Here is a 19,892-nt window from a genome sequence, read left to right on the forward strand (position 1 = left end):
GGGAATGCAAACTGGTGCAGCCACTCTGGAGCACAGTGGGGAGGTTCCTGAAAAAATTAAAAATAGATCTACCCTATGATCCAGCAATAGCACTACTAGGAATTTCGCTACAGGAATACAGGAGTGTTAATGCATAGGGGCACATGTATCCCAATGTTTATAGCAGTGCTTTTATCAATAGCTAAATTATGGAAACATCCTAAGTATCCATCAACTGATGAATGGATAAAGAATATGTGGTTTATATATACAATGGAGTACAACTTGGCAATGAGAAGAATGAAATCCTTCCATTTGCAGCAACATGGATGGAACTGGAAGGTATTATGCTGAGTGAAATAAGTCAGTCAGAAAGGACAGATATTCTATGTTTTCACTTCATATGTGGATCTTGAGAAACTTAAACAGAAGACCATGGGGGAAGGGAAGAGGAAAAAATAGTTACAAACTGAGAGGGAGGGAGGCAAACCATAAGAGACTCTTAAATACAGAGAATAAGCTGAGGGTGGATGGGGATGGGTGGGGGGAGGGGAACATGGGTGATAGGCATTGAGGAGGGCACTTGTTGGGATGAGCACTGGGTGTTATATGTAAGCCAATTTGACAATAAATTGTATTAAAGAAAATATAATAAAATAGTGGTTCTTTAAGTGAGGAATTTGTTAAAAATACAGACTGTTAGCCTTGCCCCAGTTCTACTGAATCAGAAACTTTCAGTGAGGCTCAGCAATCCATCTCTTACAAGTGCCTTAAGTAGTTCTGATCCATTTTGAAACTTCAGAATCTTTATTTGCTGGTCATGCCCTCCTAGTGTGAAATTTTGGATCTTCCCTTCCTGGATTCAGCTCATCAGCTCCCAGTGACCTGAACTGGGAAAATTTTGTTTAGCATTGATAATTTTTTATAGTACACTTAATGGCATACTTTCATAGGAACATTTTAAAGAGAAAGTTTATATTTGAACTTTATAATCATGAAAAAACTGCATGGAAATTGAGGATAAAATATACTGTATTAAATATGTTCTGAGCTTTTTGAGTTTCAATTTGGATTTGTAAACTTGGGGCACAGATGAAATCTGGTGGAAGCTTTTCAACACAACATGTTTGCCATCAAAATTTTGGTTACAACATCAATCCAAGAAAATTTCCAGTATCATTATCTCTCTGTCTTACTGTTTAATAATTAAAATAGCCTTTCCCAATTATTTGAGGTACTTTCAAGGATGTGTTTTCTAACTTTTAGATTTTATATGAAGTTTAATTCAAAGTTAGGTATAAAGAGAATACTTGAAAGTAAATTGTGTGTGTGTGTGTGTGTGTGTGTGAATTCACAAACTTTGTAATGATAATTTTCGAAGATGGCAGTGTAGGAGGACACTGGGCTCACCTTGTCCTGATGATCGCTTAGATTCCACCCACATCTACCTAAATAACTCAGAAAACCACCAGAAGACTAGCAGAATGGACTCTCCAGAGCCAAGCGTAGACAAGAGGCCCATAGAAGAGGCTGACGGTAGACAAGAGGGCGGAGAAGCAGTGTGTACTACATGGACTGGTGGGAGGGAACCGGGGTGGTGGAGGGGCAGCCTGCTGGGAAAGGCAGGGCCCCTGAAGTCTGGCTTGCAAAAGCAGAGGGGCCGGACTCCGTGAGTTCTGACAGACAGCAGGACTTAACATCTGGAATGTTAAAAGTCAACAGCTCTGCTCTCAGAGAGCAGGGTGGGAGAGAGGACGCCAGGAGGGAGAGTTGTTGAGCCCTGGAAGGACAAAACTCGGTGGGGGAACAAAGGCACTGGCAAGCACCATTTCCCTCTCCCATCCACCAGCCAAAATTCCAAGAGGAACCAGTTCCTGTCACCGAACTTGCTTGTACCTTGCAAACGCCCAATTCTGTGCTTCTGTGGATCCATCCCTCCAACAGACCTGCCTCCCTCCTGGTGCTGCAGGGCCCCTCCCACAGGGGACCACCAATGGTAAATCAAGCTAAGCCTGCCTCTCCCGCCCCTGTGCACCTTGGGGATCCACCCCTTCTAATATGTCCTTGGCCAGATCCCATGGAAGGAGCACCACAATCCTGGAAGTGTCCAAGCTTCCCAGACAGGGGCCACACCACTCCACAGTGAGTCCTGACCCTGGGAGAGGGGAAGATAAGGTAAACACCAGTCTGACTGTGGCCCCAGCGATGGGCTGGGGGCAGACATTGGGTCTGACTGCAGCCCTGCCCACCAACACAAGTTTCTCCGGACAGCACAGGGGAAGTTCCCTGCAGTTTAGCTACCACAGGGACTACCCAAAATGATGAAATGGAAGAATTCTCCTCAAAAGAAACTCCAGGAAGTAGAGACAGTTAATGAATTGATCAAAACCGGTTTAAGCAATATAACAGAATAAGAATTTAGAATAATTGTCATAAAATTAATTGCTGGGCTTGAAAAAAGCATAGAGGACAGCAGAGAATCTATTTCTACAGAGATCAAGGGACTAGAAAAATGGTCGTGAGGAAATAAAAAATGCTATAAATGAGGTGTAAAACAAAATGGAGGTGGCCACAGCACAGATTGAAGAGGCAGAGGAGACAATAGGTGAATTAGAAGATAAAATTATGGAACAAGAAGAAGCTGAGAAGAAGAGAGATAAAAAAAATCCAGGAGTATGAGGGGAGAATTAGAGAACTAAGTGATGCAATCAAATGGAACAATATACATATCATAGGAATTCCAGAAGAAGAAGAAGAGAGAGAAAGGGGCTGAAGGCTGAAGGTGTACTTGAACAAATCATAGCTGAGAACTTCCCTGATCTGGGGAAGGAAAAAGGCATTGAAACCCAAGAGGCACAGAGAACTCCCTTCAGACGTAACTTGAATCCATCTTCAGCACATCATATAATAGTGAAACTGGCAAAATACAAGGATAAAGAGAAAATTCTGAAAGCAGGTAGGGATAAACACGCTCTAACATATAAAGGGAGACCGATAAGACTATCTACCAAAGACAGATCTATCTACCAAAACTTGGAAGGCCAGAAAGGAATGGCAGGAAATCTTCAATGTGATGAACAGAAAAAAAATATGCAGCCGAGAATCCTTTATACAGCAAGTCTGTCATTCAGAATAGAAGGAAAGATAAAGGTTTTCCCAAACAAACAAAAACTGAAATAATTCATCACCACTACACCAGACCTACAAGAGATCCTAATGGGGATTCTGTGAGTGAAATGTTGCAAGGACCACAAGGTACCAGAGACATCCCTACAGGCATGAAACCTACAGACATCACAATGACTCTAAACCCAGATCTTTCAATAATGACACTGAATGTAAATGGACCAAATGCTCCAACCAAAAGACATAGGGTATCAGAATGGATAAAAAAACAAGACCTATCTATTTGCTGTCTACAAGAGACTCATTTTAGACCTGAGGACACCTTCATATTGAATGTGAGGGGATGGAGAACTATCTATCATGCTACTGGAAGTCAAAAGAAAGCTGGAGTAGCCATAGTTATATCAGACAAACTAGACTTTAAATTAAAGGCTGTAACAAGAGGTGAAGAAGGCCATTATATAATAATTACAGGGTCTATCCATCAGGAAGAGCTAACAATTATAAATGTCTATGAGCCAAATGCAGGAGCCCCCAAATATATAAAACAATTAATCACAAACATAAGCTACCTTATTTTTGAGAATGTGGTAATTGCAAGGGACTTTAATACTCCACTTACAAAAATGGATAGATCATCTAGACACAGAATCAATAAAGAAACAAGGGCCCTGAATGATACATTGGATCATATAGACTTGACAGATATATTTAGAACTCTGCATCCCAAAGTCACAGAATATACTTTCTTCTCGAGTGCACATGGAACATTCTCCAAGATAGATCACATACTGGGTCACAAAACAGCCCTTCATAAGTATAAAAGAATTGAGATCATAGCATGTACACTTTCAGACCACAATGCTATGAAACTTGAAATCAACCACAGGAAAAAGTCTGGAAAACCTCCAAAAGCATGGAGGTCAAAGAACACCCTACTAAAGAATGAATGGGTCAACCAGGCAATTAGAGAAGAAATTAAAAAATTTATGGAAACAAAGGAAAATGAAAATACAACAATCCAAACCCTTTGGGATGCAGCAAAGGCAGTCCTGAGAAGAAAATGCATTGCAGTCCAGTCCTATCTCAAGAAACAAGAAGAATCCCCAATACAAAATCTAACAGCACACCTAAAGGAAATAGAAGCAGAACAGCAAAGACACCCCAAACCCAGCAGAAGAAGAGAAATAATAAATGTCAGAGCAGAAATAAACAATATAGAATCTAAAAAAACTGTAGAGCAGATCAACAAAACCAAGAGTTGGTTTTTTGAAAAAAAGAAACAAAATTGATAAACCTCTAGCCAGGCTTCTCAAAAAGAAAAGGGAGATGACCCAAATAGATAAAATCATGAATGAAAATGTAATTATGACAACCAATCCCTCAGAAATACAAGCAATTATCAGGGAATACTATGAAAAATGATATGCCAATAAACTGGACAACCTGGAAGAAATGAAAAAATTCCTAAGCACCCACACACTTCCAAAACTCAAACAGGAAGAAATAGAAAACTGGAACAGACCCATAACCAGCGCAGAAATGGAATCAGTTATCAAAAATCTCCCAACAAATAAGAGTCCAGGACCAGATGGCTTCCCAGGGGAATTCTACCAAACATTTAAAGCAGGGATAATACCTATCTTCTCAAGCTCTTCCAAAAAATGTAAAGGCAAGGTAAAACTTCCAGACTCATTCTATAAAGCCAGCATTACTTTGATTCCCAAACCAGACAGAGACCCAGCAAAAAAAGAGAACTAAAAAAAAAGAGGCCAATATCCATGATGAATATGGATGCAAAAATTCTCAATAAGATACTAGCAAATTGAATTCAACAGCATATAAAAAGAATTATTCACCATGATCAAGTGGGATTCATTGCTGGGCTGCAGGGCTGGCTCAATATTCACAAATCAATCAATGTGATACATCACATTAATAAAAGAAAAGATAAGAACCATATAATCCTGTCAATCGATGCAGAAAAAGCACTTGACAAAATTCAGCAGCCTTTCTTAATAAAAACCCTCGAGAAAGTAGGGATAGAAGGAACATACTTAAACATCATAAAAGCCATTTATGAAAAGCCCACAGCTGATATCATCCTCAATGGGGAAGAACTGAGAGCTTTCCCCCTGAGATCAGGAACACGACAGGGATGTCCACTCTCACCGCTGTTGTTTAACATAGTGTTGGAAGTTCTAGCATCAGCAATCAGACAACAAAAGGAAATCAAAGGCATCAAAACTGGCAGATGAAGTCAAGTTTTCACTTTTTGCAGATGACATGATATTATACATGGAATACCCAATAGACTCCACCAAAAGTCTGCTAGAACTGATTGATGAATTCAGCAATGTCGCAGGATACAAAATTAATGTACAGAAATCAGTTGCATTCTTATACACTAATAATGAAGCAACAGAAAGACAAATAAAGAAACTGATCCCATTCACAATTGCACCAAGAATCATAAAATACCTAGGAATAAACCTAACCAAAGATGTAAAAGATCTGTATGCTGAAAACTATAGAAAGCTTATGAAGGTAATTGAAGAAGATACAAAGAAATGGAAAAACATTCTGTGCTCATGGATTGGAAGAATAAATATTGTCAAAATGTCAATACTACCCAAAGCTATCTACACATTCAATGCCATCCCAATCAAAATTGCACCAGCATTCTTCTTGAAGCCAGAGAAAGCAATCCTAAAATTTGTGTGGAGCCACAAAAGCCCCCGAATAGCCAAAGTAATTTTGAAGAAGACCAAAGCAGGAGGCATCACAATCCAAGACTTTAGCCTCTACTACAAAGCTATAATCAACAAGACAGCATGGTATTGGCACAAAAACAGACACATAGACCAATGGAATAGAATAGAGTACCCAGAATTAGACTGACAAATGTATGGCCAACTAATCTTGGACAAAGCAGGAAAGAACATCCAATGGATTAAAGACATTCTCTTTAACAAATGGTGCCAGGAGAACTGGACAGCAACATGCAGAAGAATGAAACTAGACCACTATCTTACACCATTCACAAAAATAAACTCAAAATGGATAAAGGACCTGAATGTGAGACAGGAAACCATCAAAACCCTAGAGGAGAAAGCAGGCAACAACCTCTTTGACCTCAGCCGCAGTAATTTCTTACTTGACACATCTCCAAAGGCAAGGGAATTAAAAGCAGAAATGAACTATTGGGACCTCATGAAGATAAAACGCTTCTGCACTGCAAAGGAAACAATTAACAAAACTAAAAGGCAACTGATGGAATGGGAAAAGATATTTGCAAATGACATATCAGACAAAAGGCTAGTATCCAAAATCTATAAAGAACTCACCAAACTCCACACCCGAAAAACAAATAATCCAGTGAAGAAATGGGCAGAAAGCATGAATAGACACTTCTCTAAAGAAGACATCCAGATGGCCAACAGGCACATGAAATGATGCTCAACGTCATTCCTCATCAGGGAAATACAAATCAAAACCACACTCAGATATCACCTCACGCCAGTCACAGTGGCCAAAATGAAGAAATCAGGAGACTATAGATGCTGGAGAGGATGTGGAGAAACGGGAACCCTCTTGCACTGTTGGTGGGAATGCAAACTGTTGCAGCCACTCTGGAAACAGTGTGGAGGTTCCTCAAAAAATTAAAAATAGATCTACCCTATGACCCAGCAATAGCACTGCTAGGAATTTACCCAAGGGATACAGGAGTGCTGATGCATAGGGCACTTGTACCCCAACGTTTATAGCAGCACTCTCAACAATAGCCAAATTATGGAAAGAGCCTAAATGTCCATCAACTGATGAATGGATAAAGAAATTGTGGTTTTTACACACAATAGAATACCACTTGGCAATGAAAAAGAATGAAATATGGCCTTTTGTAGCAATGTGGATGGAACTGGAGAGTGTTATGCTAAGTGAAATAAGTCATACAGAGAAAGACAGATACCATATGTTTTCACTCTTATGTGGATTCTGAGAAACTTAACAGAAGACCATGGGGAGGGTAAGGGAAAAAAAAATTTAGAGAGGGAGGGAGGCAAACCATAAGAGACTCTTAAAAACAGAACAAACTGAGGGTTGATGGGGGAGTGGGTTGGAGGGGAAAGTGGGTAATGGGCATTGAGGAGGGCACCTGTTGGGATGAGCACTGGGTGTTGTATGGAAACCAATTTGACAATAAATTTCATATTAAAAATTAATTAATTAATTAGTTAAAAATGATGATTTTCAATGTCATTGTGAGAAATTATATGCTTAAAATGGATAAAAAAGATCATGAAGTAATTTTTATTTTAGAAAATGTGTCAAGGCACTAGATAGCTTTTATTTGTCACTTTTTGACTGGGAATTCATACTCTTCTTACTGAAATCTTGCTGCTGGTATACACTCTGTGATTGTTTTAACCATTTTTATCAAACTGCCAAGACTATATGTAGCTTCCCCATCCTATAAAAAGTTCTGTTACAGACATGCACTGGGAAAAATGACAGGGTGCTTCTCAGGACTGTGAATAATTGCTGAGATGAAATGATATAGTCCATTATAGCACTTGGCCAACTGTTGACCTTTCTTAATACTGAGACTTTGAGTCTGGGTCAGTGAGGTTCTCTCAAATATTTCAACATGAGATGAGGGGTAATCCTTGTCATAATTAGGACTCTGGTTTCCCATTTGTGTGCCAGGAGCAATGTAATTTGGCAATACATAAATACGCAAAATGTGTTCCCTGACGCAGATGCAGAAATCTCATTTTACTTTTCAAATATGTCAGGCAGAGGTATAAGTTCGGATTCAAAGTCTTCAGGTGATCCTTCCACTATAGTGTATGGTTCTCAACATGCGTCAGAATACTTCGAGGGCTTAATGAGACAGATTGTTGGGCCTTGACCACAGAGTTTCTGATTCAATAGGTGTGAGGCAGGAGTGAGCATTTGCATTTCTAACAGGTTTCCAGGTGATGCTGATACTGATGCTCCAGGAAGCATATCTTGAGAATGACTGCTGTAATGCTGTCTTTCTCAAAGTCAGATTTTCAAATCTCAAGTTCCTCAAGTCAGAACCACCTGGATTGCCTGGCAATCTAATCCTCAGATTATCAGGATTTATGTGGTGGTCTACATCCAAATCTCCAATGTGGTATGACAGTGATTTGCCTTTGGTCAAGCTCCTCAGGTGCTCATTCACATTTGAAAACCAGTTAGAAGGGAGGTCCAGGGAAAACACTGATCATATTTCCTCTCAAGCGTTACCAATTTATACCTGTGGGTTGGCATCTAGCAGTTGTTTTTATTATACATAGTAAATGAATGAATTAATGAAAATGAATGAATGCAAGCAATTAGTTGCTACTCCTTGTTTGCTTCCAGCACCTTTTCTTTATTCTACTATAGAATATATCATCCATATTTTAACTACTTGCTTACTTGACTGCCTCCATCTAGACAGAGACCTTCTCTTTTTGTTGTTTTTCCAGGGCCAACCCCAGCATTTGGCACATAATATGTACATCATCAGTATTTTTTAGATTAAATGATTGTAAATGTTGAGTAGAATATCTCTTAGGATTAGTCTGAAAACTGAGCTAGAAAAGCCATAGGCAAGTCTGAAGGAGTGGGGTGGTACCAAGATACAGCATTAAGTCAAGTGTCTGGAACATAAAATGTTACTTAAGATTAGTATATATATGCAGTGTAGTTGGAACAAGTGACATTTCAGAAGTGAAGAGAGTAAGTGGGGGATATAGAAATGGATAACGTAGGTTTGATGAAGCTAGTTTGTGCTGAGAATTTTGTGGGTGGTCGGAAATGAGAACATTAAAGGATGTAAAAAAGGGCCAGAACACACAAATGAAGTTAAGGCACTTCCTTCATCCCAAATTAACCTTGACAAATGAATTCATTTGTTAGTCTAGCAGCAGTTACTTTTTTTACCTTTCAACGCCAGGTGGGGAGGGGGGAAGACCTTAATAGTGGTTAGTCTGCTGAGATACCCAAAAAGCCTAGAGTAGAAATGGACTGTAGTATGGAGAGAAGTTCCTGATACTGTGGTTAACATCAAGGATTGCTTAAATATTAATGTTCTGGTTTTTGTTGTTGTTCACACTCATTGTTTAAATTCTAAATCCCATTTTTGCCTCCTTGAATAAATTTACAACGCCCTGATTTTTAATAGTCTTGTTTAATTTCCTGTTCCATGCTTCCTGGACTGTCTCCTGAATTTCAGACCTCTCCTTATTTTATTCATAAATTACCTGAATTTTCAATTTTCAGTTTAAACAACCTGGATTCCTCATCTATAGTCCACTCTGTTCTTTGAGGTCTGTGTGCATTTCTACTGGATTGCTGCCACCATATGTCTTCTAGTCATAGGCGGGTGCCTGTGACTTGCATTCTGCTTTGAGTCTGGGCTTGTAAGATGCTAGCATAAGATTGCTCTAGATTCGTAGGTTTTGCCACTCATGTCCATGTAGTCCCCACTGTCGTCTCCTCATTTACATTACTTGTAGTGTCTGGCTCCCTTTCCAAGAACATGCAGGGGCAAATTAGTTTGTACTTATATTTCAATTTTTTTAGATTTAGAAATGAAATTTTTATTTTAAAATCTCTAAGGACAGTGGTATTATGACCAACCAGAGGTTCAGAGACAAAGGAGGTCTAAATCTTCCTTTAAATTATGTGAGAATCAGGTTTTCAGAAGTCAATGTGTGTTAAAACCATACAAAGATCCTTTAGTTTAGATTCTAGGCTCAGAACATTAAAGGCAGGGTTTTGGTTTTGTTTGTTTAGTAATTAAACCTTTGGTATAACTCAAAAGTCTAAGGTATGTAAGAAACTATTCATTGTATAAGAAATTATTCCTGAATGTCCCACTCATTGCAGGACAACTAGCATTATTCAATAAGCCAACCAAGTACAAGGCACATTTTCTGTCATATGGTATACGAAAACATGCCCACAAATCACCCAAATACCACTAAGGGTCAATGTCACCTCTAAAGAGAATTATTCAGTTTTCAATTCTGGGTATGGGGAGGAGGCTACAGAATATGAGAGTGCTCAAAACCTGAACAAAATCAAGCAAGAAGGAGAGGGGATGACTATTGGGTAGGCATCCACCAGTGTGTGTCACAAGAAATAGTCTAGACAATATTTTGTAAGGCCCTTTCCAGCTACAGAGTTGAAATTATTTAATGTCACAAAATGCAGTATAAATTTATTTATGGTAAAAAATATTTATGGGTAAACAATAATCATGGATAATGGATATTTATATTATATTCACAAATTATAATTCAAATTACAAGGAAAGATTCTTCCATTGCTAAATGTAATAAATAGTAGGACTTGTCTTAAAGATAAACAAAACATACAACAATCAACATATTTAAATCTAAGCTTGTAAAGAATAAAAAGATGTCATGTGTCATTTTAGAATACTGTTAATTTGGACTAAAATTGTTCAGTGTTTAATGAAGGATAATAACATTTTGGGCATTATTGAGAACAAATGAAGTCAACACCATTTAATTCAAGTTTACCTAATTAAAAAATTAAAACTACACATTATTCTGTATCTCACTTCTTTTTGAAAAGGGATATAGATACAATCTTCTATCCTTTCTCATCTCTTATAATGGATGATCAGGAATCACCTCTGAAGTTTCTAGCATAGTATATGGGCCCAATATATGTTTGGTAGATGTTTGCTTCATAGATAATTAAATGATTTTTTTTAAATTTTTTAATGCTTATTTTATTTTTGATGGAGATAGAGAAAGAGTGTGAGTGGGGGAGAGGCAGAGAGAGAGGGAGACACAGAATCTAAAGGAGGTTCCAGGCTCTGAACTGTCAGCACAGTACCCAATGCAGGACTTGAACTCAGGAACAGTGAGATCATGACCTGAGCGGAAGTTCCACGCTTAACTAACTGAGCTACCCAGGCGGCCCAATAATTAAATGGTTTTAATGAAACATTTCAAAAAAGATTATGTAGACCTAATCTAAGATTATTTTATTATTATTAGTTTTAATACCAAAAACAAATATTTTTAATGTATTTTTTCTAAGTTCTTTTACTCCAGGTTATTTTACATAAACTAATACATATTTTGCATATGAAATGCAGGTTTATATAATGATGATAGATGACTGAATTAGTAATCATTAAAAGAACAGGCTTTTCTACAGCTCATGATCATTCTGGTTGCTCGCTTGTCTCACATTTTTATTGTTCTTCCTTTCATAGGGATTCGATAAACAAGTGGATGTGTCATATATTGCCAAACATTACAACATGAGCAAAAGCAAAGTTGACAACCAATTCTACAGTGTGGAAGTGGGAGACTCAACCTTCACAGTTCTCAAGCGCTACCAGAATTTAAAGCCTATTGGCTCTGGGGCTCAGGGAATAGTTTGGTAAGTGGAATGGATTTAACATTTATTTATTTATTTGTTTGTTTATTGATTGATTGAAGTATAATTGACATACAGTGTTATATTAGTTTCATGTGTGCAACATATTCAACAATTCTATACATTACTCAGTGCTCACCATGAAAAGTGTAGTCACCATCCATCACCAAGCAACACTACTACAATCTTATTGACTGTATTCCCTATGCTATACTTTTCATCTCTGTGACTTCTTTATTTTATAACTGGAGGTTTGTACTTCTTAATCCCCTTTATCTATTTCACTTATCCCCTCATCCATCACCCTTCTGGCAATCACTAGTTTGTTCTCTGTATTTAAGATTCTATTTTTTGGCACAGAGGAAGGCAAACCATAAGAGACTCTTAAATACAGAGAACAAACTGAGAGTTGCTGAAGAGGAGGTGGGTGGGAGAATGTGCTAAAGGGGTGATGGGCATTAAGGAGGGCTCTTGTTAGGATGAGCACTGGGTATTTTATGTAAGTGATGAATCACTGGGTTCTACTCCTAAAACCAATACTACACAGTAACTAACTTGAATTTAAATAAATAAATTTTAAAAAGAGTATGTTTTTTGGTTTGTCTCTTTGTTTTGTTTTTTGGATTCCATATATAAGTGGAATCATGCTATTTATCTTTCTCTGACTTATTTCACTTGTATTTTTAAAGGGAACAATGCTGTGCATGTCAACTAATCATAAACATGCATACAAATAAACATAAATAAATATAGCATGATTTGAGAATGGAAGAATACTTTCTATCAAATAAAAGTAAAATTATGAGCATTATTGTAACTCATTGCCTGTGTGCTAAAAACATTTACGATTTTGCTTGTGACTAGTTTTTCTACTCACAAAAAAATGTCCATTTTACAACAACCATGGAGAAACCAAGAAAACTGGAGGTTTCCTAGCTGTTGCTAATGCATTTGAAAATTTTCTTTGGATGCTTTAGCAGCAAGAAATATGTGTTAAGATAACCAGCAAATAAAATTCCCTGCATTCTAAATAAGTATAAATTATATGTCAAATGTTCCTGTGACTTTTAAAGTTCTATGTTTAAAATTCAGTTACTTATTAGAAAAAGTGGTATTTTTAAAATGTTTGTTGAATGTTTCCAAAATGGAAAGATTTTGGGCATCCTTAATAACCATTCTTTTATGACATTTTTCAGTGGCAAATTGAAATGGTGACAAATCAAAATCTTATTAACTGTTCGGTAAAATTTTTGCAAAAGTGATGATATCAGATTGATAAGCATTTATTCTATGTAGTTTTGACTTGTAATGTAGCCACCAAATGTATTTAGTATGAACTTATTAGTATAATAATTTTCAATTTGATAACTCGTAAGTAAAAATTTAGGATATGTACTATAAATATGTATGTATGTATGTATGTACTTATTTATTTATTTATTGAGGATATTTACTTAGATCAATATACTTATTTGTTATATAAATTACTGCTACATTAGTAATGTCCATTTAGAAGCATACTTTTAAAAGATGAGATAAAGATGAAATCAATTTTATTTAAAAACAGATTTTACTTTACAACTTTTCTTCACTCATTTGATATAATGTAATTATGATGACAACAATGTGGTAGTGTTCATTACACCTTCATTTTATATTTCATAAAACAATTTCAAAATCTGATTCACTTCATTTTTTATTTTTAATACTTTTTTTAGAGCAAAACATCTTAGAGAAAAATTGAAAAGAAGGTACAGAGATTTTCCATGTTCCTCCTGCCCCCACACATGCATAGCCTCCTCCATTATCAACATCCCCAGCAAAAGTGGTATATTTATTACAGATGATGACCCTACATTGATACATCATAATCACCAAAGCCCATAGCTTACATTAGGATTTATTCCTGGTGTTGTACATTCTATGGATTTAAACAAATGTAAAATGTTATGTATCCATTATTATGGTATCATATAGAGTATTTCCACCGCTCTAAAAATCCTATATACTCCACCTGTTCATCTGTCTCTTACTCCCAACTCCTGGCAACCATTGATCTTTTTACTCTTTCCATAGATTTGCCTTTTCCAGAATGTCATATAGTCGGAATCAAACAGAATATAGCCTTTTTAAATTGGCTTCTTTCACTTAGTAATATGCACTTAAAATTCCTTCATGTCTTTTCATAGATTGATAGCTCATTTCTTTTTATCACTGAATAATTCCTTGTCTAGGTATGCCACAGGTTATTCTTTCACCTACTTTAGGACATCTTGGTTGCTTTCAGGTTTTGGCAATTATAAATAAAACTGCTTTAAACATGCATGTGCAGGTTTTCTGTGGACATAAGTTTTAAACATTTACTTCATTTTGATAACTGGTTTTAAGTTCATTCTCAATTCTTAGTCAATGTAAATGGCAGCTGTGCATGGTTGGTGCACTCACTAAATCATTTACTAGCATTTAAACCCCATTTATCAAATATATCAAAGCCTTTATTGAAATTTACTTAGTAATTACCTAATGTCAATCAGTAATTATTTCTGCAATTTGAAAAATGGAACAGTTAAATATTTTTAACGATGCACCAAACCTTTCATTTCAAACATTTAAACAGCTAAAGGAATTCTTATTTTCAGTTTTTATTATTTATTAATTATGCTGCAGGTATGAGTTGAATCTCTTTGTGGCACAAAGTAATTTCATGGCATGATAGGCACAATAATGGTCCCCCAAAGATGCCCAGACTCTAATCCTCAGAAACAATGAATATGTTATCTGACATGGCAAGAGGGACTCTGCAGATGTGATTAAGGTTAAGTCCTTAAAATGGGGGGATTATCCTGAAATATTCAGAGAGATCAATTTAATCACATGAGTTCTTAAAAAGTGGAAAAGAAAGGCAGAAGAGTGGGTCAGAGAGATGCAATGGGAAAATAGAGATAAGAGATTTAAGACATGTGAGAGGCTTGCTTATTGTTGCTGGCTTTAAAGCTAGAGGAAGAAGGTCATGAGCCAAGAAATTGTCTGGCTTTTAGAAGCTGGGAATTGCTATCAGCTGCCAATCAGTAAGAAAAATAGAGGGCTGCATTAGAGTCATGCAACCACAGGGAATTGGAGTCTCACAACAAACCCAATTGAGCAAGGAAACAAATTCTCCTCTAGCACCTCCAGAAAAGAACCTGTCTGCTAACATCTTGACTAGCCTGGTGAGGCCCATGTAAGGACTTCTGATCTGCAGAACTGTCAGGTAATAAATTTGTGTTGTTTAAACAGTTAAGTTTGTGGTGATTTGTTTTGGCAGCAACACTAATACCATTGGTATAGTAAAGATAAATCTCCTAGAGCAGGCACACCGAACTATAATGTTTTCAGAGGAAGGAATTTAGGGTGCTTCTGTCAATCCCCCTCAAACCATGAAATTTCCATTTTCCTTTTAAAATTTTTTTACCCTAGGTAATATGTAACCAGCTGCTAGGTGACAGGGGACAAATTGTGTTTGGGAGAGACCAGTATTAATTTGTTTATTAAATATTAGTAATTTTAATTTCCTTTCTACATTACAATATATGTTCATATTTTCTGCATTCTACTAGATGTCTTGTATACTACCTGGGGAGTGGGAATCCCATTTGGGATATCACTGCATTTATGAACAACTTTCAAAATGAAATAGGAAATAAGACAAAAAGAAAAAAAATCTTATGAAGGAAGAGAGGAGATGGAGAAAGCAGAGGAATTTCTGGCTACCTTTCTTAAAAGGAAAATTACAGAACATGAGAAAATTTTCCTACATTTCTCAGTTCAGATGTTGAAATACTCATTGGGATTGTTTTATTTTCCATTAAATAAAACAGCCACAGAAAGTAAGGGCACTAGTGAAAGGAAGCTGATAGACCTTAATGATTTAAAAATAGATCCAAAACACCATTTTTCTCAAGAAGTTAGCAGAATGTACCAGAAAGATTTGAAAATCCACGAAAAATTTCTTTGGGCATTTTGAGCCTCTATTTCTTCTTGTACAGGACAGAAATCATCTTAGTTCTTAGGTATACTAACTGAAATAGATTTCAATAAATGATGTGTCCTTGAGTAAAATTTTTAATCCAGTTTTACAATAAATTTATCAGCAAATTTGTCAGAAAAGATACCTGAATTCCAAAATGTTAGCCTTGGAGCTTCCTGGGATTATTATTAGTTTTTGGGTTACAGCTGAGGGAAATAAAGCTAGCAAAGACCAAGATGAAGGGACAGAAATAGGATGGCATCCTCTTCTTCCTCATCTTCCAATTCGCTACTCTACCATCTGTACAGGACACCACAATTCCGGCACATTCCTTTCTAGACATGAATGTAGTTGTCCCTTCCTTGTCCCTCTTCCTCAACCTAGCTTTGAGATATCTTTATTTATCATAACTCATGTCTATAATGTTTTATTTCTCTTGAGTATCTATTGTATTAATGTGTCCTCTCCACAGCCTTTTAATTTCCTTCTTATTGCCTTTTGTCACTGGTGAGTTTATCCACCTATCCCCCACATCAAACACACATCCATTTTCAGACATGTCTCTAAAATCCACAGACCTTTTCTCTGTCCATGAAAATGCAAATTTGTGTGTTTTGAATGTCCCATACAATTCTGAGTGTAGTGACTGGGAGATATTGGAAACTGGGCATATCTGGGGATCCTGGGATGTGGGGCAGACAATCTGAAATAGATGATGCATTTATTTTGCTTTATTTTATTTATAACCAGGAATAAAACATGGAGGAATCAATTTTTATTTGCATGTGTCACCATAAAATTTTGTGTGTTTGTGTAAGAAGGATTTTACTTTTCAAGTGTAAATGTTGGCATATTGGTACTTATGTTTGAAATGGATTCTCATTTCTACCGTTTCAATTACTTTAAATTATTATTGGGTTCCTATGCTTTCTTTCCTCTCTTTGGATTGCTTCATTGCTTATTTACTATCAGGGGAACACAGGCAATAGCAAAATATCTTCAAAAGGAATTAATCACTACTATGCTATCATTCACCATGGATGATGGACCAACAGTGTCATTACTGAGAATCATTAAATAAAATCTACTACGAAATATTTGGGAATAAATGAAAATTTCCTTTTTACCTCTGAGAAAAAGAGATAATCTATTGTAACAGAAAGAAACAATGATTGAGCAGGGTCCAATATGGCAGTGTAGCAATGTCCTGAACTGACCTCCTCCCATAGACTCCCAAGTCTACACCTACATATGGATCATTTCATATGGAAAAGATCTGAAAACTAGATGAACTCTTCTCCACAACAAAGGGTAAAAGGACCACACTGAGAATGGTAGGAGAGGCAGAGAAACAATCTTGTAAAAATCCCACCCCCAGTGCAGCAACATACAATGGTGAGGGATCTCACCAGATAGGCACATATCCCAAAGGAGCAAAGGGCTGGTGTCCCACATTGGGCACCCTAGCCCTTGAGATGTGCACCAGAATGATGAGTCCTCAGAATGTCTGGTTTGGAGCACCAATGGGGCTGATGTCTGGGGATCTCAGAGTGCCATAGGAAACTGATGTTCCCCTCCTGGAAGGCTCATGTGTGGTTTTGCTCTTCCCAAGACCAAGTGAATAAACAGCAGTTTGAAAGATACCTAGATTATATGTGAAGGAGAATCATTTGCTGATTTGAGGTCATTGGCTGGAGGAGTGGAGGACAGTTGAGATCCTCCTTGGAGACAGAAGCATTAACAGATGCCATCATTATACTCTTCACACAGCCTGCTAGCACAAGCAGGTGAGCTTGGAAATGGCATCATGGCATTGCTGGGACAGTTTGGGGTAAGCAGTTATAGCACTTGCTGAAACTGGAGAGCACAGGTAGTTGTAACTCTTCCCTGTTCCCTGGCTGGTGTGGACAAGTACAAGCAGTTATGACATCTTTCCGCTCTCAGCCTAACGCTAGTGCCTGCACTGACAGGGTTCTCTCTTGCTGCATCATTGAAGCCTACAGGCATGCATAAACAAGACATTTTCTTGCTGCCTTTCTGAAGCTAGCAGGCATACCCTGCCTAGTACACTCTTCAGCTGCCTTGTTAAAGCCAGAGGCCATGTGTAATCTACACAGGGGGCATCCCTTGATCACCTGACCCTGGTGGCCAAGAGGACTGGCATTCCAGAACTCCATGGAACTGTAACAATCAGAAAGACACCTCTTGACAGGCCACCACCCCCAGGGAGGTACACAGCTGACTGAAACACAAGTCCAATCTTCCTATGAAAAAGACCTATTTACTTAGCCTGGAGCTTCAGCCTGATGGACAGGCTTCCAGTTTCCCACACATCTAGAGGTCTAGGAGGTGCTCCTAGGGAACATAAGCAAGGATACATCATCCTTGCGTACTCCCTTGACTATAGATAGCTCAGTTTGATGAGACTTCCCAGAAAGGAGCTTATAAGTTTTTCTGGAGTCCCAATTGCAAGTCACCCAGGGACACCTCCAGATCTCCTGGTCTAAAGGCCAACAGGTATTATAAATGCAGTCCCACAGGACTGTATATATTTGCAGACTTTAAAAGCTGCTGCCTGAGGGTCTGGCTCCCATCAGCTTGAAACCAGGTGCTAAATGAGATTCTTCTCCTTGGATCACTGAAAAGTCTTGGCACACCCTCAACTAGGGGCTATATCAAGAATAAATCGGGCAGTTTAGACAATTACAAAGGTTCAAGAAACCCAAAAGCTAGGGAAAGTTTGAATAAGAAGGATAAAGACTGAAAGAAGTAGCTGTTTTGTCAGATACATAGAAACACAGAGAGTCAAACAAAATAAGGAAACAGAACTATGTTCTAAATGAAACAAAACAAAACTTCAGAAAAAGACCTCAATGATACAGAGATAAGTAATATACCTCATAAAGAATTTAAAGTAATGGTTATTAAAGATGCTCACTGAACTCGGGAGAAGAATGGATGAACATAGTAAGAACTTTAACAAAGAGGTAGAAAATATAAGAAAGTACCAAACAGAAGTCACAGAGCTGAAGAATACAATGCCTGAACTGAAAAATATGCTGGGGGCGGTGGAGGGGGTCAACACCAGACTGGATAAAGTAGAAGAATGGATCAGCAACATAGAAGATAAAGCAATAGACTCATCCAGAATGAGAGGCAAAAAGAAAAACAATAAATGAAGATAATTTAAGGGACCTCTGGGCAACATCAGGCAGAATCGCATTCCCATTGTAGGGGTCCCAGAAGAAGAGAGAGAGAAAGGGGCAGAAAGCTTATTTAAAGAAATATTGTCTGAAAACTTCTTCACCTGGGGAGGGAAACAGACATCCAGGACCAGGAAGCCAAGAGAATTATAATTCCAAGTCATACTATAATTAAACTGTCAAAACTTAAAAAGAGAATCTTAAAAGCATCAAGAGAAAAACTGTTTCATACAACGAAATTCTATAAGGCTGTTAGCAGATTTCTCAACAGAAACTTTTCAGGTCAGAAGGGAGTGGCACAATATATTCAAAGTGCTGAAAGCAAAAAAAAACCTTTCAACCAAAAATATGCTACCTGGAAAGATTATTATTCAGATTTGAAGAAGAGATAAGGAGTTTTTTAGACAAGCAAAAGCTAAAGGAATTAGCTACTACCAAACTAGCCTTAGAAATATTAAAGGGACTTCTTTAAGCTGAAAAACAAGGCAAAAATTAATAACAAGCAAACATATCAAAGTGAAAATTTCACTGGAAAAGGTAAATATATAGAAAAGGTAGTAAGTTAATCACTTATAAATCTACTTAAAGAGGTTAGAAGACAAAAGTAGTAAAATTAACTAAAACTACATACAATAAAAGATGACACATCCAATAAAAAGATATAAAATGTGACATCAAAAATATAAATTGTCAAGGGAGTAAAAGTGTAGAGTTTTGGAATGTGTACAAATTTAAGTTGCTATTGACTTAAAAATAGACTGTTACATCAATAGGCTGTTATATGTGAGCCTCATAGTAACCACAAAGCAAAAACTTATAGTAAATATAAAAAAGAAAATAAGAAAGGAATCTAAATAAAACATTAAAGAAAGTCATCCAGCCACCAGGGAAAAAAGAGAGAACTACAAAAGCAGCCAGAAAACAACAAACAAAATGGCAATAAGCACATACCTATCAGTAATGATTTCAAATGTAAATGGACTAAATTCTCCAATTAAAAGACATAGGGGGGTGAATGGATTTTTTAAAAAAGACACATTTATATACTGCCTATAAGAGACTCCAGATGTAAGGACACACAGACTGACAGTGAAAGGATAGAAAATGACGTTTCATTCAAATGGAAACAAAATGAAAGTTGG

General features: G+C 37.2%; 1 protein-coding gene across 7 annotated transcripts in view; it reads left to right on the forward strand.

Annotated features, from left to right (window-relative positions):
* The window catches only part of MAPK10 (mitogen-activated protein kinase 10), a 315,377-nt gene that overhangs the window by 163,885 nt on the left and 131,600 nt on the right, over positions 1-19,892 (forward strand). For all 7 annotated transcript variants that reach the window (XM_058719591.1, XM_058719592.1, XM_058719590.1 and 4 more), the window contains one exon: positions 11,375-11,544. In XM_058719591.1, the coding sequence (XP_058575574.1) occupies positions 11,375-11,544 (170 nt within the window). The remainder of the gene's footprint in view (positions 1-11,374; positions 11,545-19,892) is intronic.

The sequence above is a fragment of the Neofelis nebulosa genome, chromosome 3 (genome assembly GCF_028018385.1).
Source record: "Neofelis nebulosa isolate mNeoNeb1 chromosome 3, mNeoNeb1.pri, whole genome shotgun sequence".
Classification (NCBI taxonomy): domain Eukaryota; kingdom Metazoa; phylum Chordata; class Mammalia; order Carnivora; family Felidae; genus Neofelis; species Neofelis nebulosa.